Here is a 22827-nt window from a genome sequence, read left to right on the forward strand (position 1 = left end):
TTTCACTTGACTGAATTCAAAGCATAAACTTCCATCCTTACAATGACTTTCAGAAAGTTTCTCAAAGGATTGGACAGGCATATTTTGGTCACTTTCAGCAGTGCTTGTTTTCTCTGTTCTTAGTCTATTTAAAGATGGAATGGTTTCCTGAATTTTGGACGATACAATACATTGCCATCTTCCCAGTTTAACAGATTTTATCTTTAAGGTCACATTCCAAAAGTGGTAGGAATAATTTGAAACATTTACTTTAGCTTCAGGGCATTTTGTGGTGGGCTGCAGAGTGACTGTGGTTTTAAGTCATCTTCTGCAACAAAAATTAAATTACTGTCTAAAAGACAACTGTTTGGGTTTCTTTTTCAATTGCTTGATTCTACATGGTTGTGGTGAAAGCAGCATTGTTTTGGTCCAAGGATTACAGCTACTATAAATTTCACTGATGTAATTTTTCTCTCCAGAAGCTGTTTGTTGATTAAAACTGCTTCTTGGCTAGGAGATAGTTGGTAAGGTTTTTACTCATCTTGCAAGCTTCTATGTCCTTGGTGTGTTTTAAAAGGAAGACATTCTTGAACTTTTTTAACAACCTGAACTTTTCAGAAGGTGGTAGTGTGAAAAGAAATGTGTACCCAGAACTAGATGATACGGGTCTGTGGAAGAGAAATAATTGTAAAGTTGATTAACCCAGTTCGTTACTTGTTATGCAAAGTGTGAATGGTTGGTTGCTTTCTAATTTCTTTGACGAGGAAATAATTATTAATAATCTAGAGAGAGCAGTGTCATTCAAAAAAGTGCATGTGCCTAGTAGATCTTGTACAGAATGACCTGATGTCTTTACAGAGCACTTGGGAGAGAGGAAAGCAAGGAGTACAGAACATTTTTATGTGTTCAATGTCAGCATCTATTGTGCCTGGTCTAGGGTTTGAGTTTGGGGTTTTCTTGTTTTCTTGATGTTTTTTTTGAATTGCTAAACAGATTGCATTACACACAGTAGGGATGATTCTGTCTGATGTTTGAGGAAGTGTAGTGCATTACTAAAAATGTTAGCAGACCACATAAATCCCATCACACAAGTTTTAAGTCTATTTTCTTTCCTGTTTTTTATTATCTAGGCAGAAGAAATGCATCCAGGATATTCCAAATGCAATTATGTGTATTTGGCAAAGGTAACCAAGTTCTTTTAAAAATAATGATTTGTAGGCTCTGGTATTCCTACAGTGGTCTGATTGGAAACAAAATGTTTTTTCTTCTCAGTGCTATAAAGATCTTGGCCAGAAAAACAATGCACTGAAGTACTGTGATTCTGCACTGTCAATTCTCTCAGTTACTAATGAGGTGGGTATTGAGAGTGATAACTTATTCCCTTGTGACTGCTCTCTTGTCTTTGGCATCCATTACTGCACTGTCGGTAATAACATAATGTTTCAGTTTTTCCTCTGAATACAGAACCTTCCTTTTTCCTCCACTCTAGGTTGTCTCATTACAGTTGTCTGTATCAACAGCTTTAAAAAAAATCTTTGTTTAGGGAACTGTCAGGGACTTGTCTGTATCAGAAACTGAATTGCACTCTTTGTAATTCAACCCACTTCATTAGACCTTCTTAAGCATAAGGAGTTGCGTGTGTCACTCTATAGCTGTGCTGAAATTTTGCCCCAGACCTACATTTTTCTGAGTTGAAAGCATTCTGGATTTTTGCCCCACAGTCTCTATCTCTGCTCCTGAAAGCCGTGGTTTGTGATTCTTGTCAAGGGCAGTATGTTGGCTGCAGCAGAGGAAGATGAGTTATTCAAGGTAACCTTTGTCTTCAACCACTGTGCAGTTAAGAGACACAGTTCTTCCAGTTACATCTACTGGAACATAGGTTGTTCTAAGAGATTATTAGATTCCTCTTTAGGCCCTTCAGAGTGTTTTTATGTATGTGAACACAATATTTCCACCAATATTTGAGAGATTTTAAGTTATTTAATTTCTCAAATATAAACCAAGTCATGGCAAGAAGGTTCACTCTATCTGATCTCTGAAGCAAGTTCCATAATGACTAACCTATGATTGGAAACATCTTACCATCCTAGAGTGTGACAAGTTCAAACCTGAGCTTTGTCAGCCTAAGGGACCCCCTTTGAGCACAGCAGATGTGGTACAGAGAGAGAGGTGATCTCAGAGACGAATTGGCCCTATCCCATTTAATTCTTTGAAGTTAAAGACCATTAAATAGCTCTGTAACTTGATTGACAATAAATGCTGTGTGTGGAGCACTAACATGTTTATGTCAAGTGTTCCTGCTGGGAAGAAAGACCACTGCATGCCTCACCAGCCTCTGCTCCTGGGTGGCCTTATTTTTTGGCCCAGGTTATGGTATGTACCAATCATAAATTAAGTAATCATTGCTTAAGTTCAGTGTTTCTTTAAATATGTATTGGTACAGACATAAGCAATATTTTAACTCTGCTTTATTATTTACTTACTGTTAAAATACACCTTCAGCTTGCCTATTATGGAACATAGGAAAGACTGCTATAAATTGCCTGTTTAATACCCCATCACTTTTCTGAAGTGTTAGCAGACCTGAGAAGGAGGGGTAACCCTGAGGTGAGAGCAGGAATTCAGGAGCAGTCTGAGGGGTAGGTGTATGTATTCTGGCAAGCAACGATGGTGATGAGAGTAAGAATGATACTGGTTTGTGAACAGAAGAAAGAGCGTCAACTGGGCCCCAAAAATTTTTTGTCAGTCTGAAGAAGACAAGATGATTTGACCTCTTCTGTTTTGACTAATTCTATAGATATCACAGATTTGTCTCCTTTATCTTGTTTACTTGTGATGTGTTTTGAGTGAGGTTTAGAAAAAAGAGTCCAGAAAAATATGGCATTAGGACAATAGTAAGTAATTAGATTTAAAAAAACCAACCAAGCAGTCAGCACAGGGTAAAACCAAGTGCACACTGAAAGGAATTACTGTGATATGAAGATCTGGAACACAAAGTCTGCTGATGCTGTTGCCTCAGATCCCATCTGAATTCAAGTATTACATGTTGTTTTGGTTATTGTGTTAGAGAAGGACTGTTAGTGATTTTTGGAAAATCATGTTGGAAATGAAGTGGTTCAGGGCTTGGAGCTGTACGTAGAAATAACATTTAGTCAGATTAGTTTAAGGGAGGGAAGAGATTGTAATAAGACTAAGGAGGCATTAGGGAGACAGCAATAAATGGATGCTGATAAAGTGCCTGAATTGACTGCAGCCTTGTAGAAGATGAGGTTCATGGTGTGAAACAAAAAGCACAGGTCAGCAGCAGTCAGAGGATTTCTTTCAGTTTGCCACAGCACAGGATCTCAAGATGGTCAGCAGCATGGTATGTTGTCAGAGTCATGTGAAACCCATCATTCCCAAGTGTAATCATGTGAGTTTTCTCTCTTTCTTCAAGCAGGGGAATTCCTTTATTGTTTTTAAATGTTGGCTCCTATTGAGAAACATGTATTTGTATAAAGGCATAAAATCAGGAGCAGACTGAGAGACAAAGCTGCTGGAAAGGTGCCACATTGAGGAAATGTATAGTATTTCATGATACAAATCATCCTGCAGAAAAATAATCATAGACAGTGGTTTACTTTATATTGCTTCTGAGCATCCACAGTTTCCAGTGACTTCAGGGAACCAGAGGTGCTTGGCACCAGTAAAGTAGCCTATAGCTCATTTTAATCCTCAGGTCAAATTCTCAGCTGCTGTAACTCAGGACACTTCTTTGACCCTTTCTCTAGGATTCATTTTGTGTAACATTTTGAGTTAAGTGATATTATTTTTGACTTGAATGTTGTATCACATCCAAATATCCCTTCTGTGCATCTGTCCTACTACTTACAGAATATGTTTTAGTTCAAGGGGTAAAGGGGCTTCCAAACATAGCTAATTCTTGTTAAAGAAAAAAAAATCAGATGGCCAGTTTCAACCCTTTTATGAGTCTTAAAAAGGTTACCACAGAAATTGTAAAAGAAGAAACAAGTTCTGATTGAACAACTCCTGTAAGTCCTGTAAGTTAAGAGTTACAGGATGATTTTTAAAATTAAGACAGGTTTTAAAAATAGTTTGGCACATTTTTAACCTAACAGTCTATGCATTATTTTTATTTTAAAAGGAAATATGTGAGTTTTGGTGAAAATTACATCTGGAAAAACAAAACCGGTGTTACAGTGCAACTTAAGAGACCTTTTTCTATCCTCTCTACTCTAAACAAAAACCTCCAATGAATCATACAGTTCTTCCTTGGCCATAAATACTGTCACACTGTAGAGTGGTGCTTCACTGCTGGAGGTGCATGGGACATTAAATTGTCCAGTTTTTCTCTGCTGGCTACCCAGGTGGATAACCTCAGGGTCCTGGGAAATATTTGCCCCTTCAGTAAAAGAGATCCTAATGTTCGGGGCTGCTGTGAATTATTGTGAAGTGCCTCACAGCTGTTCTGTTCATCTAGTGGATGTTGTGTTACCCTTACTGAGACACGTTACTTTGTAGTGTGCTCAAAGCCTTGGTGAGTGTGACTATATGAAGGGCTGTTGAAACCAGATGTGATAGACTACTGAGATGGAACAAGATTACTTTTTTTAAATTTGAAGACAATAATGAAATTTAATTTTAAAATCACGAGTGTCTGTCTTGCATATAGGAAGGCAAAACACGTGTGCGTGTGTGTGGTTAAACACATGGTGCTTTGCTTGTAAGGGGAATAAGACACTAATTTCTTGTTTATAACAAAGATTGTTGGGTACTTTCAAGGCTGGAACTTGACAAAAATTCAAGTCTCAATGTAGGATTATGAAGTATAATAATCAAGAAATTTTTTCTTGTATCTGGTGACGAGCATGGGTATGAGAGAGAACTCTGTGCTTGTAGGACCAGTAAGCTCACCGCAAAGGAATTAACAGCCTAGCAGAGAAAGAGGTTAAAATCTCAGGGTTCTGGTCTCTATGATACTTTTTTGAAAATGAATCTATAAAGCAACAGTTACCTTACAAAAAGTGTACTCTTCGAAGAGATGAAGACAGCAAAGCAGGAAAAATGCAAAGGAAATCTATTTGCACTGAGAGTTACTGAAAGTCTTACTTAAAATGCAGATAAAAACTTCCCTGAAGCTTAGACTGTCTTTTACAAAATTATTGGTGATTTAAAACACTTGGTCCTTCCCAGCAAGTACAAATTATGGCAATTCAGAGTTGAAATTAAGAGTGAGAGAGATTTAGATGTTACAGAAATTGGTCATTATGTCATTCACTTCTTACAGGTGTAGAATGGCAGGAAGCAGAGACTTGTTAAAGACTCTGCCTTCAGCCTTAGTGACATCTGAAACTCGTGTGGAAGAGGAGGTAAATGTAATAATAGGCAGGAACAATGGCTGAATGTTTACACAGGATTGCAGCTGCTGAGGAGAAATCATGCCCATACGATTTTCTTATGCTTTTTTTTACATCACCATAATCTCCTTGGTTATTAATTTTATTTTTAATATTGTAGGTAAGGAAAAGAGTAGGAGTCACAGGGGGATAGAAGGGAGGTCAGAGTATAAACTTCAGCACCCATCAGCTGTTCCTGTTACAACAGACCATTTGTATATCTGGATTTTCAAGATTTTTCAAGAAATACTATATGTAGCAGTCCTTGCTGTGATATTTCCAACAGATATCATTTGAAGCTGCTGTGGTAATCTGTCCTTCTAAGTAAGTTTTTGAGGAGAAAAAAGTAATTTTCTTTTGCTTTTAAAGTGAAGGGTATAAATTATGACTTGTTTGTGAAAAAACTACCGATTGAAACTATGTGAATAACATGGTTTAACCTTATAAAAATGTTTTTGTTTGCTCATCAGACAGAACATTTTCTTTTCTCAACATCTTCTTCTTAATACAAAAAGCCATTCTTTTCAGAGCATACTTGTTGCTTTAGGTTTTATGCACATTCGTTTTCCAAATGGCCAGCAAAAGTCGATGGTGTTTCAATTGCAAAATAATGGAAGTGTCAGATTTATGTTCTTTTTAAATTCTAAGCTATTGTTTTCCTTCTAATACTGTTTGTGGAGTTGAACAAGAATTTTCTGACAGCTACCACCAACCAAATAATAAAATATCTTTTGAATATACTTAAAAAATATTCCTTGATTAGTGGTTTTGTATGCTCTCAATGTGGGTGCTTCAAGCTCAGGGAATACACTTTTTAAAGTCTCATTAGAAAGAGATCAGATTTTAATCTGTAAAATGCTGGGGGAAAATGAGACATTTGATAAAGAGTCGCTAAAAGAATTTGAAACTGCCTATATTTGCACTTCAAATAATACAGTCTGTATTTCTCTACCTTAGTGATTAGACCAATTTTCTATCTTCATGTTTTTGAAGCTTTGCCAAAAGGTTTGTTTGCACTGTCTCACTCCAAAAACAATTCCAAAAAGTGATGAAGATATTTTTTGTGGTGTCATAGTTTCATACATAAGGATAAAGTCTATCCTGATAAATACCAAGCTTATCATGTTTGTGATTAAACTGTCTATCGCAAAGCATTCATTTCGACATCCTATCAGAGGTAACACAGGTTTAGCATAGCTCTTGGTCCAGCAAGACTGATCAGCTGATGATTCCTCAAGGTGCGGAGTGTTATCTCCTCTGCTGGCATGTGGGCAGGGGCATGATGCAGGAGCACAGTGGGAGAAATGTTCACAGAGGTGGTGGTGCACTGCAGGATTGCAAAAACCTATTTTTAATTTTTGTAGTGTAGCTGGGCCAAGTTATGCCTCTAAGATCTTGAAATATATGGTCTTGGACTCAATATGCAGGGTGAAGGAAAGCCTCGACAGGCATCTTTCTGAAGGGGCTGTACCTGGGCGTGATTGTGTTCAAGCTCTTTCAGCAATAACTGTGCAGAAAGAAAAGTTGTAGGTCCCATCATGGTAGGGGCAGCAGCCAGCCAGAAAGAGAAGGAGGGGAATGTCTTGAACACCAAAAGCTCCACATTGTGTACAGTAGTAAAAGAAAGCCAGATTACAGGTGAAACTTGGTCTTTTAAATTAGAAAAGAACTAGTGGATAAAAATTTTACATGGCTGTTTATTATTCTAGATTGTATTCTGCTGTTTTCTAATTTTTCAACAGCAGTCCTTGGACTAGCTGAACTGTTTATTCACAGACTTCTGGGTGTTAAAGGGTATTTTTTCCCTCTACTTGAAGTAATTTCCAAAAATGTGTAATTATTATCAGCTACATATTTTAAAGATGTGCTTGCCTTAATCCTAAAGGCCTTGAGAAATCACAGTTAATCCCCAGAGGCAGATACTAAAAATGTGAAAGAACATAAAATGCCCTAACTTGTGACATACAGCAGTCACATAGAAACTGGCAAGTGGGTGATTGCATTGTGTATTGAAATATCTAAGGGGAAAAAATGGTATTATGCAATTTTTAGTGCCCACTACAGTCACATCATCTGTGAGAGTTGATCATGAACCTGAGGAGGGATAGCGTTTAGCTTTGTGTGATTTATATTGTCCACAAGAGCTTTTGCTCTCTAATTGACAATCCTTGTGCATGTGTGGGAGTCTCTTCTGTTACAATCCAGGATTTCTCCTGGAGCTGCAAGGGAATGGTACAGCTGTACCCGAAAGCAGGAGTGTCTCTCAGCACCTCATTGCTGTTACTGCGTATCAGAGTACAGCTTTGGACCACCCTTGCAGCTCAGCTCGTTTAATATACCAATCTGCCCCGCTGACTTCAATGAAACCCTACAGGATGCATGTCAGCTTGGGATTTGGCAGTGGTTGCACACAATTATGTTTTTGTTGGCTGGTGTAACCATTTTGGTTATGGTCATGGGGGTGTATCGTTCTCTGTTGACAGTTGGGACTTTGTCAACAAGTGCACACATGTGCAGTGCCTGGGTTGAGTGTGTTTAGTGCATAAGGAAATAATTGTCAGAGATGTAAAATCATTATCTTTCTGTCTTTGCTTTAATTGCCATTTAATTTTTACATGCACATTTATATGTGTAAGTCTGTGTGTATATGTATTTATCGGTAAATTTTTTTTCAGCAGAAATGAACTGTCAAAATGTGCACTACTTCCAGTTAAGCTAACATTCTACTTTTCCCACCAGCTCTGTCTTCCTTCTTGCACTTTTTTTCAACTCCGTCTCTTCCCCTGTTCAGTCTCTGGCCTCCCAGGTCTGTTTTTTCATGTGCATATCTCCTGTGAATGATGAAACATAAAAGAAAAGCAACTAAATAGGAAGAAGGAAAAATACAGTCTCTGACCCTGTAATTTGAATACCTTTTGTGTAGCAGTTTGCAGAACATTTTGAACTCCTATTCAACTCTGAAAATGATATAAGTGTTTAATAAATGCAAGCCTTGACAGTAGAAAGTCAAGGTTGAAAATGGCGTATTCAGTCAGCGCTGAACTAAGCCTTAGGGTGAACAAATGGAACTGACGCAAATATATTGCATTCCTCCTACGACTTGCACCTCTTCCTCTGCCTGCCACATTCTAAAGGGAGATCAGAGCCTGCCTGTCTTAAAAATAATTAAAAAAAAAAAAAGCCAACCTTACTGTTCATTTACAGAAAGCCACAGACCCAGAAATCAACAAGGCAGAGAGTTGGCCAAATAGAGGATTTATGGCTTTGTCTTTCCATTAACAGTCAAGCTTTGGGCATTAATGAAGTTTTCACCCTTAAACTTGGAAAACTGGTGCACTGAACAGAATCCTAGCTTGTCTCTCCTTTTAGCGTGACACACCTCTTGGTCTGGAAGGACTTTATTCAAAGGTGACATCATAGTTCCCTTCACTGACCATTCTCAGCCTTGTTTTTAATACCATTACTGATTTTTTTCCATGCTTTTGCCATATGAGTTCTTATTGACTGGAAGCTGCTGGCTCAATTAATTCAGCCAGTTAAGTAGTTTGCAACAATAATAATTCCTGCTTTTACTGATGTAGTCTTGTTTAGAACTGGCAAACCAGAGGTAGAACGCTTTGCACGTTTGCAGTTTCTTCTCCAGACAGTTCTTAGAACAGTCATGGGTTTGTTCCATTCTTTTTCCTAAGCCCAGAGGAAGATTCAGGGAAGATTGCCCAATATTTTTGAGACCTTTGCAACTTTTAAAGCTCATTGCCCAATACAATCCTTTACTTCTAAGCAGAGAGACAATTATACACAGTTGTTTGGAGATACATTTTTTAAATGCTGTATCCTGCAAAGTGAGTAAAGAATCCCATGAAATGCTAAACATCATTCAGGTATGAGAAAACCTGTATCTTTACAATTTTCAGCTTAGAAAAGTGTCAAAAGAGTAGAACCAGATAAAATGAAACTTTTCCATTTCTTAATACCGTGGGACAATATCTGTCTTTCTACTTTTTTGTTTAATAGAGTTTAGAATCATTTTCACAAGTTGACCACAGTCAGTACAGAAAAGAGTTTATTTTCCCTGAATTAAGCAAGATATTGATACAAATTTTCCAATTTTTATTGAAAGCAATGGGTTGATGCTCCAGGCAGCCAGTAGTGACGTGGAGTTTAAGGGGTGCGGAATTCAGCATGACATTTCCTTCTGTTAGAGTTATTTTGGCAAGAGCTTGCTGGCTTTGCAGTGTGTGCCTTTTAAGGCCTCTGATAAATGATTAGGCAGATAGTTTAGCCTATTGTTGCCAGTGGGAGTAAGGCAGTGACTCCAAGAGAAGTGTCCAGCTAATGTATTAATGCCTTAATCCAGACCAATAATATAATGTAGTTTGACATGTCTGGCATATGGTTTCTATCATCTCAATATTCTTCTCTGTTCTTCCATGACATTTTAGACAACTAACCAAAATAAAGAGAAGCAGGAATTTCTTCACCCATAAAATATATTTTAAAATGTCCTGTATTTTGTTCCAGCTCTTTGGTTGATTGGATAATGAAGTGATCCTGAAATTCAGTGATTACTTCATTGACTGTCTACAGTATTTTCTTTCAGAATTGCCTGTGGCATTATCGCTACTGGTCCCTGTGATTGGAAATACTTGCATAAAATCTGTGGTGTGCAGGTACTTTTCACTTGCACTGTTAAGTACCCATGGGTGCATGTGTTGGGTGTTTGGACTCTTACCAGCCTTCAGGTATGAGGTGCCGACTTTTGAGAAATGTGGTTTTAAACCAAGGTGCAGTTTGCAAGCTAGGAGTTTTGCAGTGGTGACTAAAGCAAGTGGATTATATCCAGGGACACTTAAAAATAAGTAGGATAATGGAGTTTTTGTGCTGTGGTTACATACTTACATGCATGTACCCCTTTCCAAACACACATGGAATAGCCAAAACATATGTCACTAGTTACCTGTGAGAGAGTCTGTGGCCTGGGTTTGGTTTAAAGCCCCATGCAAACTGTGCACTTAACACTTGGGCCTAAAAGAAGCCTTTCCCTTCTGCCTCAGGAGGTGCAATATAGTGTTGGCTCTGAGCACAGCAGATCACTTCCCTGTTGCTCCCCCGTTGGCTCCACTCTGCCCAGAGCCCAGTAGCATAGGCAGAGCCCACCAACACTGGTCTGGAAGATATTGAGGGTGTAGTCAGTCCATGGTGGCTATTACAGGTAGGTATGGCTGTTTGCACTGAAACCACAATCTAACCTATGTCATTAATTACATTTCCCAATGTTTTCTTCTTAGTTTCATAAGAAATCATTCGTAAACATCACAGAAATATGTTTAGAAAAAACTGCATGCAGTTGGGTTGCCAGATTACATCAGGTATAAGGGAAGGCAATACTTTATGTAAAGTACACCAATAAAAGTTACATCCCAAGCTGAAAAGCTTACTGGTCTGCTGAGGTGGCTATTTGTGGGCTAACATTTTAAGTGCTTTAACAGAGCTGTAAAGGGAGGGCTGCCACTTGGCTCTTGTTTTCACTTTATTTTTGTATTCACTGATAAATTAACTTACTATGCAGTCTTTATATTTTGTGGCTGTTGCAGTTTTGTGTTATGTCTGTTGTGAGTAAAGAAATGTGGATAGGCAAGTATTAGGCGAATGAAGGGATTTATCCTATCTAAGTTGATGCATGATTGTCTGTTTCTTTCAGGATAAAGAGGCCCAGAAAGACTTAGAGGCTTTACTTCTCACTCTGAAGCTCTGATACCGCCTACTTTTTAACTCTTCATGCTGTAACAAAATTGCAAAACTAAAATGAGAATCTACAGGGGCTGGAAACTGGAAGTGAATTTCAGCTAAGTCAATGGGAAAACAGTCATTGATTTTGGTTGGCATGGATCATGGCCTTTAAGCATTTGGCGATTATGATATGAAAATAATACACTGATTTTTGATTATTTATAATCTTGTTCTGAAGTGTAATTTTAGGTTGCTGACACTGTGAGTCTGATTCTCTGAGCATGAAGTCCACTGCTGGCAATGGACATACTGGGGATTAGAATGCAAAATGCATAAATCTCACTCTTTGAAAGATTAATCAATTAGTACGTGATGCCAGCATAGAACTGTGTATAGCATAAACAAACAATGTTTCTATAGTAAATTATATTTATATCAACCAATTTACACAGATGTGTACAGAAGAAAATCATGAATATTTATGTTTACACATTTCTCTACTCTTATAAAATTATAATCTTGTTGAAGTTAAAGAAAGCTGTTGCCTCCACAAAACTCTTTTTACTTTAAACCTACTGTTCATTTTACATTGAAGGGGGAAAATTTTATAAATTAAATATTAAAGCTTTAATTTATTTGTAACATCAAGTACAATATTAAAGATCAGACCAATGAAATTACGTGGTTTAGATTAATATATGTGACATTTAATGGATTAGTATCAAGACTTCAAGTTTGTGAATGCTGGCTCTTTCTCTTTGAAGAGTTGCCTTGCGTGGTGGCATCAGTGTGTCTTTGGAAAACCTAGTCCAACATGTGTCCATCATTAGGCTTTTATATCATTTATGTAGCATAACCTGTACATAAAAATAGACTACTTAAAGACCTACTACTTCTGTCTGTGTGTGTAGGACAGCAGTGCTTGCAATAAAATGTAACAGCTGGGGAAAGAATTTCCATTCACCACTGGACTGATCCAGAATTCACCAAAGTCTGTAAAAGAATAAAAGCCAATTTTCATTGGCTTTTAATTCAGGATCTTAATTTAGATGCAGGGAATGTATCTGGAATAAGTATGCATTTCTGTTAAAGGAAATAAAATTGGATAAGGACAACTACATATTCCTGCGATCTATTTGATGTGTAAGATAACATGGTTTATGGCAAAAACAGGGAGATCTTCACAAATTGAAATATGCATTTTAATTGTTTTTAATGTTTATTCTGTGGAAAAATAGTTTCTATACATCTTTCTCAATTCAAGAATGCTTTTATTTTAATACACAATTTCAGAGAGAAGGGGAAATACCATGAAAGATAAATCCTATCAAACAGTTTCTTCTGTGACAGAATGTTTTGATTCACACAGAATAATTGACTTGTGAACGTAGAAGCTGGAAAAGTGACACAAAAGACTTTACCAAAGGGGTTTTTGGTAAAGTCTGCTTTTGACATTTTCATAGCCAATGTAGAAAGCATAGTTTAAATGGATCTACAAGAGTTATTTGTGCTAGGGTTGTTGTTAACAGTTCACTCTCACCTAGGAAGATGTAATAAGAAGGCCTTTACTTAAGTCAGTTTTATGCTAATTTATATACTTTATAAAACAAATTGGATTATGCAATAGATACCTCATTTACAAGTAATTATTGATTATAAAGCCTGAAAGTGTATCAGAGGAATAGATTACAACAAGAAGTTATTTAAATTAGTTGCTGAAATTAGGTAACATAAGTAGGATTTGCTCTAGTAAGGGCAAATATAAGGTGTTGAATTCAAGTAAATAACAGAAAGAGGATGGAGGAGACCTAACTAGTTATGGCAATTCTGTTGAAAAGGACATGCGTATTCCAGTGAATGGCAAATTAATCATGGGTCAATAATGTCATGTTTTTGTGAAAAAGCATATTTCATGCTAGACTGAATAAATAAGCATATCCCATTAAATTCACATGAAATAACCTTTTACTCTAATTAGGCCTAATAAGGTCTAATGAGGTCTGAGCTGGAATACTATATCTGGTTTCAGGCACCACACTTCACGGAGGTTGGGGGCTAGTTGGATAGAGTCCAGTGGAGAGAGACAAGAAAGATGAGAGTGCTAGACAAGATTATTTTGTATGTAGAAATTGAAAGAATTTGGTGTGTTTAGTCTGTAGGAGCAAGGACTAAAGGAGTATTGACATTTTTAAAAAGCTATTGCAGAGAAGACAGTAAAAAAACAACCCCAAACCTTGTTCTCCAAACTCCGTGTTCATAGAACAAGAGGTAACTGCCTACCTTCAGATTAAGCATTAGGAGAAAATAATCCTGGCGATAACTGTGCAAAGCCCTGCAATACATTTTCTGAGAATATTATAAGATCATTCACTTAAATTTTAATATAAAAGTTAAATAAGACTTTAAACATTGGCAGTGCTTTAGACACAGTTCATCCTCTGGCAGAGGTTGGACTAGATGACTTCTTAAGATCCCTCCTGGCCTTGCCATCCCTGGGGAGCGCATGACTCCAGATCCCTATGAGCCACAGGCACTCCTGCTGGGGTTCAGAAGTTGGTGGGCTGTTTGCACACTCTGGCTCTGCATTTGGGCCCAGACTAAGGAATGAGTTTGTACTCTGAAACATTTACCAGCATGTTTCAAGACTTGAAGTTAAAGACATGCATCATATCTGCCCTTGACTTTATTTATCACAAATGTGGTTTTAATCCACATTTTAAATAAAATTTCTGATTTTATAAATTAAATTACCCATCTTTCTTTCTAGCCTTCTGAATTAAACCCATTCTTCTGTTTTAATTTTGGCTCACTACTAGTCTATGTGTGGAATTACAAAGTAACATCTGAGAGAGAAAAGGCTGGTTTTAATTATTCATTCTAAGTTGTCTTTGATAGTTCACAGAAATATTCCTCACACAGGTAAGACACTGCTGGTTTATGCAGCTAAGATATTTTGTGCTTTTAACAGTTTTATTAGTTAGTGTACATGAGCATTCTCATTTTTTTGTTTCCACTTTGCTAATCTGAGAACTTTTAAAATTGAAGCATGTTCCCTAAATTGTTCCCTAATTGCTCCTTGAAATAAAGCTTTTGCATTTAGTTGTAGGCCTAGGCTATCTGTTCTCTGTGTCATACCAGCTGGAGAAAAAGCAAGTATAGCTCCAGAGGGCCATATGTTTTCTTTTTTCTTTAAAATATCTACAAGCAGACAGTCACTTCCGTAGTTTTGTCTCCATGGAGGAACTAGATTCTGTGATTCTCTGAGTCTGTATTAACCCCTGCAGGCTTTTAAGCCATATGGAACAGATGGGACTACAGGCTTCCTGAAGCCATGGTGCCTGGGCTGTGGTACCCACAACTCCTTCAGTTCTTCTACTGTGGCATCTCGTTTGGTCTCTGCTCCAGTACAAACACTGTAAATTACCTGGCAGAATTTGTCTCTTTACATACTTTTAAAAGGTGAGTTCTGGGGGCCTTGGTCTGGTACCAGGATTCATGTGCTTCATTACAGTTAAAACTACTAGTTCTGCCTTCCTTGATAATTGACATAATTTTTATTTCTTGTGAAGCTAAGTGTTCTGTCACTGAATCCTGATCCCTTTGTGATTATCTCCCTGCAACAGCAGGTAATCATGAAGCAAGTTATAAATTTTTTGTAGCAATTGACCACAGACACATTGTGGAAATGGTTACAGTGATACACTGTCATACTACTTGTTTAAATTACTCTCTTTTCTTTTGCTGAGTCGGGATGAGATACTCCTTTCTGTGTAGTAATATCAATACACTGATTTCTGAATTGGGAAGCTGTCCAGCAGTGGTGAGTAGCTGATGATTGAAAGGGACAAGTCCTATGTCCAATTAAAAAAAGAAACCACCTAAATCCACACCTACAACCCTGTTATTATGGTAGTAAAAGCCTGAACTAAAGAACCCCAAACAAACAGAAAAACAAAAAAACTAAACCAACACTGAAACCAAAGCATCAAGAGAAGAAATCCATGAAAAAGTGGCTACCAGAGATCCAGTCATGTTCAACCCAAACATATCAGCTTATCTGGATCTACTTATCTTCGGCCATCACTACCTGAACACCTTCCACCTGAAGTACCTAGGAGTGTAGGGAGGTATTGTGAATTCCCGGAAGATCCATGGGTTTTCTGGAATTTTCCTGGACAGAGTGTCCAACAGTGGTAGTGGAGGGTAGTCCTGTGGTCGGTGTTCTTTCTGCAGTGTGCACAACAGTGCATTCCATCTACTCCAAATCACAAAATCCTACGGTAATGTGACAAAATTGTATTGCAGCATTCATCCAGTGCAAACTCAAGAAGGAGTAGCTCTGAAGGGCCAACATTGTTGTTTGCTTTTTTTCCTCTGTACATTCTTATTTTCCAGCACTTCTGCTTCTTACAGACTTCCAAGTTCCTTGGAGAAGAAACAATCAAACTGTCTTGACAATACAAAAAGAAGTAAGCTTTTCTGGCCCTGTCTATGTTTGTGTAACCCATGCATGTGTGATGCTGGGAAATGAAGCACTGAAACTAAGAATGTGAAACATTAATAATTCTTTTGGAGGAAATATTTTACTCATTTCATTAAAATAAACAACCAGTTATTCTAAAAGTATCTGTGGGATCTAGTGTGAACTTGAATATGAACAATCTGAGCTCTGTGCTTGGTAGTGCTGCTGACCCATGATGTGACTGTGGGGTAAGCTACTTAGCTACATACCCAAGTTGCACACACGCAAACACTGTCTGTCCGCTCTTCATATGTTTTGTTTATTAAGATTAATTATGAGCTGGTTTGAATTGCCTACATGCGTAAGCCAAAAATAGAGCCACACAATATTGACTGGGAATATTGTAACCTAAACATGTGTTAAGGATATGGGCATGAATATGGATGTACTTTTTAACCTACCAAAATAAGTTCAGGTTTCTAATTCATGGATAAAGGTAATCAACATGGCTGATGAAATTTCAGTCTCTGGAGAGAAATGTTCTTGTTTGTTGTTCAGAAAAATGTGGCAAATCAGCAAAGTGGATTCAGCAATTTATTTGTGTTTTCCTAATCTTGGAAGAGGATAATTCATGAAGAAATGAAAATTCATTTGTAAAGCTCCTGACTGTGGCTCTGGGCTAGGGAATACTGGTTTGGAGAATGCTAGGCAAGCTTACATGGTGCCCAGTAAAATCATATATGAAGTCTTAAAGCAGTAATAAGATACATGTTTTTCAAATTAGAACAGCAGACTGCTTCTACAGCAACACTTTTAAGTGCAGCAAGGGGTTCATACAAAAGCACTGCTAGAATGTGTGTTGCTTTTGATACCACCAGTGTATGAGTATTGGCAGCAAAACAGTGTTCCTGGTGCATTCATCATGAATCCCTGAGCAAGAATTACCAAACAAAGGACCATAATTGAGTGTGTGACCCCACAGTCATTTGACATCTTCTTTCTTTTAGAACTGTTTGTCTTACTAATGAGTAGTTTCATGGGATTGGTCCTTATAAAACCTACCTGTAATATTTTGGTGCCGTTGAGAACATGGCAGAACAGCCTCTGGACATCAGTGAGTCTCAGGCTTTGTGCTAAAATGGGATTTTTAAAAGTACCTGCATGACCTTGTGTGACATTTTCTTGTGTGCATCCTAATACTTGGTTCAGCTTGTTCCGGTGGCACACTGCTTTCAGCCCCTTTTACAGCCATTCCTACATGACCAGACATGTTCATTCGGGAAATGAGAAGGCAGGTCTTTACAGCTGTCATGGGAGAAATTCAGAACAATAGACTGGGGGGGGGGGAAATCCCCCAAACTACTGGACCTGGATCTGTGTGGTCATTTGAGCAATACTTTTAATTAGTTGTCCACTATACATTGTGTAAAGGACATTAGTTTGTTCTCTACAGGGGAAGTTTTGTGTTCAGTCTACCTATTGTACACCACAGAAATTTTCCTCCCTGCTTTAACTTACTTCTCCATCTAAAACAATGGGGCTGACAGGGCTTCTTTCACCCATGTGGATGGTTTGAAGAAAAACGTGTAGAACGTGAAGAACACACGAGCAGTAAGCAGTAAAAAAGACCTCACCTTTTAGGCCTCTTTTACTCTTTCCATCAGTACCCGAAGAGCTGTCAGGGAAGATGAAGCTTTTGGAAGCCTTTACATTGTTATTCTGGGCTGGTTTGGAGCATGTAGAAAGCCCATGCTGGTCTGTCCACAGACACACATGCACACAGCTGTACCTCTAGTGGAAGTGTATTAGCCAGTGCCCCAGCTGGGGAGCAGTGGCCAGTGAGACAGGAGAAGCAACACACCTGGATCAGCAGTGGAAAGAACGACCCCTGATGAGGTTCAGGTGGGCCCTGGCAGTGGAGAATTGGCACTTCTGGTGCACCTGATGGGCTAAGTGTCCTTTGGAGATGTGCACCGGTGGCTTGGGAGCTGTGTTACTGCAGGAATCTGCAGAAGGCGGCTGAGCCCCTGGCAGCTCCTGGCCTGCAGGCGAAGGAGGGGTGAGTATGTGCTCTGTGGGGTATGCACCTTCACACTGCTGGGTCTGTGTCAGAAGGGGTGTGTGTGGGACACGTGCAGTGGGTACCATAGTGGTAGGTGTTTCACAAGCCTGCATGTCTGCTCATGGCACCACCCGGCATTAAGTTAAAAGAGAAAATCTGGAAGCTGTCCCTAGGAGACCTAACCAAAGGTGGACAGGATTTGGTAACTCTTGTAACAAGGCATGTTAAGTCTTGAATCTGTAACTACCTACATGCAAGACTTTCTTCTGTGCAGGGCTTTGATTCCTCTCAGGGCCTGCCATGGGACCCGGGAGGCCACGCCAGGGCTCTGTCACCACCTCATCCTCCTCTGGGGCACTGTTGCATGTGGCAAGTGAGAGTGAAATGAAAACGGTGAGTTTCTACTTTCCCTGCTTCAAAAGACGCTTTTGTTCGTGTTCACCAACCTAAATTTGTATGGAAAAGTACAAGGTAGAAAAGACATTTCAAATGGATTACCTACAAGCTGCCATTTTCCTGTGGTAAGAGCTTGTTGCTGTTAAGTGAACGTGTGCTAAAATCAAGCTAGAACAGTAGTGTGAAAACAGTGCTGTAGCTCGGCTTTGTGGGGGTATATTTTAACTGCCAGTATTTTATTCAGTTTCCTCCGTAACTGATTACAGCACTTGGTTGAAATCCTCACTGCTGGACCTGCACCGCAGCCTCTGGTGGGTGGGAGGCAGTCGGCAGCTGCCGCCAGCGAGCAGGGCTCCGTCTGCCACACTCTGCAAGGGGGGATCACGCTGATTCACACCGGCTGAGACCCGCTTCATTGGCTGGCAGCCTTAAATGAAAGCAAAGGGATGCTGCGTTTTTCCTAAATTGTTGGGGGGGGGGGGGTGTTTAATCCTTAAATTTAGACTAGAGATGGAACTTAAATGAAAGAGCTTTTCTTACATCAAACAATGAGCAGAACAGAAGCAAATATTGAGTATATCTACAGTGATACCTGCCAAGGTGAAACAAGCTGATTGGGTTCACCTGCACTGTTACAGCCTGATTTCTGTGTTGCACTGGATTTACTGTGGTAGGACTGCTATGGATCCTGTCTTTTTTTGAATGTCAAACTGTAGTTACATATGCAGAAATTGTATGAAAACCACAGTTTCTGTGTTTTTGTGTGTATATACATACAAAATTTTTTGTATGGATAGATATATCTGTAAGTTTAATAGAGGAATTAAAATAGATATGACTTGCTGTGTTTTGTAGCTATAAGAAACTTGATTACTTAGAGTATCTTTCTATCCTTGTGTGAAGTGAAACCTTGAGAAAGACTCTGCCTGCACATCCTTATCCTAACTTCTAAATGCAGAGTTAAAACTGCTTCATGAAAGGGAGTTACCTTAGTTGGACCTCCCTCTGAGAGGAAAGACAGGAAAAATATCTGTTGAATGCAAGATACCTTGTGTGCTGGAGAGGAAATGCAAATTTATAACCCTGCAGGCTCACTTTATCTAGAGCTGTCAGTTCCTAATGGAAGTCTCTTACTGTTCAATTTGGGGCAGGCAGATGGTAAAGAAAAAGGTAATAGATTCTGTAAATTAACATATTATCTTTCTTTGCCTTGCCTTCTCAAACTGTGAGCTTGTGAACTCTAAAGGGGTTACTGAGTCAGCAGGAGTCAACATGTAGTCCATGAACCCCGTCTCCATCATGTTCCCAGAATATTGTATCTGCTTCCAGAGAGTCTGTGGCTGAAGGGGGAGGATGTGGAGGGAGAGCTTTATGTGTTCAGAGGTGGGGGTTTGTCTTTTGAGAGTGCTTTTTTTGTAAAGGATTGTGGTTTGCGGAGAAATGCTTGAGGAGGATTGCCTAATACCCCTCTGTGGTATGTTTGACTTACTTTGGTTTCCTGAACTCAGTACTCATTCACTGAAAAGTAAAGTAACTCCTATGGGAGTGGGGAGGGGAGAGAAATTTCAGATAAAATTGAAGCTGCCTTAGGTTTAAAGTATGAGGAGACTGAAGCACATCCCTGAATGGCTCCTGCTGAGATGTTAATAACTGGTCCTCTCACCCCTATTACATTGAATCTCTTCCAGTTTTCTTGCCAAAACAAGTGGTATTTTCAGTCACACTCCAAGTAAGGAGAAGTCAAAATGTAACCTTAAACCAGTGAGCTTTAGAGGCAGCTTTGCAGGGGCCGTGAAGTGCTTTTTTTCTGCCAAGCAAATGGGTGGAACATTCAGCAGGAACCACGGGCTTTTCAGTAGGTTTGACCTGAGACAACTGGGGCCCAGTGGCCAAAAGGGAAAGTGTCCATAAGAATTAAGTCCCCAGCAGAGCTGTGTACATCTCCAGGACTTCAGTTTCTGAGGGTTTTGGCAAACTCTGTTTTTCAGTGTTGATCTTCTGTGACTCCTCCTCTCTGGAGCTGGCTTTGATTTTTCTTCTGATTTTTCTGACACATGGCAGTCAGAAACAGACAAGTTTGGAACCTTAGTTTAGCATTTTATTTCTGCACTGGTATTTTCATTACTATATACAGCCTCCAATATATTTAATGCTTAGTGCATACAGTATATACAATTGATGGAGGGTAATGCTGTTTACTGAGTTATTTGATCATGCTTCTAATTACTTACCTATTTTATCTAGGATCAGCTTTTGCAACTAAGTGAAGGATCTCTTTTTTCAGAGTCTCATAAAGGCTACAAAAATGTTTTTAGCACTAGAGATGTAGGAAATTGTAGTCGGGTAGTATTTAGCTCAATATATTAAAATAAAATACAGCTGATATGAAAACTTGGGTACAAAGCAGCTCATTACTCAAATCCACATTGTCTTTCCTCCCATGACATAATAGATTTTCCAGTTGTTATTGACAGATTTCAGAAGGATTTATCTCATATTCAGAGACAGGTTGAGTAATTCTTGATATTGCAGTCATCAGGACAGCCTTAGAGAGGCTCATGGTCTTCCAGCACAGATTGAATTCTCTGTTAGATTTTGCACATCGCAGAACTCACAATTTCTAAACTGGCTGTAAACTTAAGGGATAGGAAGACCAACAGATTTTGTGGTGTAGGAGAGAAAACACTATTTCCATATGATGTTATCAGAATGACAATTTAGTAAAGAACTTACAAAAATCATATTCATGCCAGATTTAATATCTTTACTTTGAACTATATTTTTCTTACTAATTAACCCATTTCTCATGAAAGTAGCTTTAATGATTCCTTGGAACTGATTTGCAAAGAGGCATGTCCATCAGTTAAATTAAAAGAAAAAAAAAATTATAAGTGCACTATGACTATGCTTCCCTTAAACAGAGATCACATGGCAGCCTGTAATTCTATCTTAATAAGACAATAACCCTGCAAGGTCACATTTTGGGGAAACAGTGATCCTGGGTTGCTGCAGAGTCACCAGCCATGTGGTTCCCTCGCTTTGTGGAAGCCCCATCCATTGTTTCAGTTGTTGGAGTTCTCGTTAGTCACACTCAAGACAGTACCACAAACATTAGAAGAGAAAGGGATGAGAAACCCAGACATGTGCCAGGATTTTTGCTTTGAGTTTCAGCAGTTCCCATCTGTTGTTCGGCTGGGACAGTGGGACACTGAGGAGTCTCAGCAGTGCTGGGCAGCAGTTGCTGAAGTGCCTGGGGTACAGTGATTGTTCCAGGAACTCAATGTGTTGTTGATTCCACAATTAAATGCTATGGGATTTTAATTTGCTCTTTACTCATTTTTCATTTCCTTAATTTTTGGCATTCAGATGCAATTTTGCTGAAAAGATTGCCCCAGGACATGAATACTTTCCTGGAGCTGAAAGCTCAATTAGCAAAGCACTTTCGTAGCCTCTCCTCCTTAACACCCATCCCTTTCCCTAGGGAAAGGCTGAGCTTGCTGTGAGAGCTATGGCTTGAAATATGCACATAGGTTTCATGGTTACAGGAATCCCCATCAAGAGGTTTGGTGAGGGTCTTGGCTGTGTCGATGTGCTGCTGTTACAATTAGCTCTTCTGTTTCTAGATTGGAAAGTGAAATGATGAGTCTGCTTATCTGCTGGGATCCCAGGCCTGCAAGGAACAGGGAGAATTAAGGTGTAGTTAATTAAGGGGGCTGCAGCCTTGGCTGTTAAAGCACCTAACATAGCATGTGTGTCTGCATTCTGTGATGTCTTCTCAGTTCATGCTCTAACCCTGGCAACGACCCCATTTATTGGAGAAACTGATATATCTGCCATTAGAAAATAAAGAAACTTGTCTGCCCCTAAGTCCCATCATTGCCCTTGGCTTAGATGTACGAGTGCTACCCTGAGTTGTTTTACATGTTTGCATTTTATCAGGCATTACCAGTAGTGTATAATTTAAGGAACTATATTTAACTGCTGGTGACTGGGAGTTGATCCCGAACAAGGTGGTCAACTAAAATCGTCTTGTGTTTGGGAATTGGCCCCAGCATTATTTACTAATTCCTGAAATGCAAGGGAGAAACAATGCAAGCGGTGCATCTGTGTGGAAGATGTTTGGCAATATCATGTTTTCCTGCGATAACTCCTTATTATTCAATGATTAATTATTGCAAGGACTATGTCCAAATTCTTTTCTCTTCCTCCTGCAAAAATATGAAACTCAGCTGTAGTACTTGTATCTCTTTACATGAAAGCTTTTACAAAAGGATTATAGGCAGGCTGTTTTTCTCCTTTTACATGGGAATTAGGTGTCTAAGTGACTTCTGGGGGATATGGTCTTAAAAGCTTGAGAACTCCACCCTGAGTTGGAGCAGAAATATATTGGAAGCATCTGATAATTTTAGTACTCAGGCATAACCCAAAGTTTTGTCCTGCTAATATAATCCATCTTCTGTTACTATAAGGACTAGTCGAATTTCCTTAGTAACAAATACCCTTTCTCCACTCCCAGAAAGCTTAGACTTATTTGCAACATTCAGAACCAAGGAAACTTCAGATGACCCAACGCTGTAGTATCAAAATCTCTATGTAACTTGTTCCAGGACCACAGTGTTCAGTCCCACTGCACCATCAGGCTGCTTAATAAGATCCGTGAGTCTTTTTCCAAAAGAGTAAAGTATATAATAAGCCATAAATCTGATCTTCTTTTTTATGCTGAAGGAAAAATGTATAAAAAAAAGAATAGTGGTGATCTCATTATTCCTATCGTTTTTTCATTGATGGATTAGAGCAAAGCT

The 22827-nt window shown here is 38.9% G+C and overlaps 1 protein-coding gene across 4 annotated transcripts in view; it reads left to right on the forward strand.

The window, feature by feature from the left end:
• The window catches only part of RMDN2 (regulator of microtubule dynamics 2), a 48459-nt gene extending 32728 nt beyond the window's left edge, over positions 1 to 15731 (forward strand). For 3 of the 4 annotated variants that reach the window (XM_064648565.1, XM_064648564.1, XM_064648566.1), the window contains exons 9-12: positions 1110 to 1163; positions 1252 to 1332; positions 1701 to 1788; positions 11077 to 15731. In XM_064648565.1, the coding sequence (XP_064504635.1) occupies positions 1110 to 1163; positions 1252 to 1332; positions 1701 to 1778 (213 nt within the window). In that variant the 3' untranslated portion in view covers positions 1779 to 1788; positions 11077 to 15731. The remainder of the gene's footprint in view (positions 1 to 1109; positions 1164 to 1251; positions 1333 to 1700; positions 1789 to 11076) is intronic. The other variant, XM_064648567.1, reaches the window with a different exon arrangement.
• Positions 15732 to 22827: the final 7096 nt, after the last annotated feature.

Source organism: Pseudopipra pipra, chromosome 3, assembly GCF_036250125.1.
Source record: "Pseudopipra pipra isolate bDixPip1 chromosome 3, bDixPip1.hap1, whole genome shotgun sequence".
In the NCBI taxonomy this organism is placed as follows: Eukaryota; Metazoa; Chordata; class Aves; order Passeriformes; family Pipridae; genus Pseudopipra; species Pseudopipra pipra.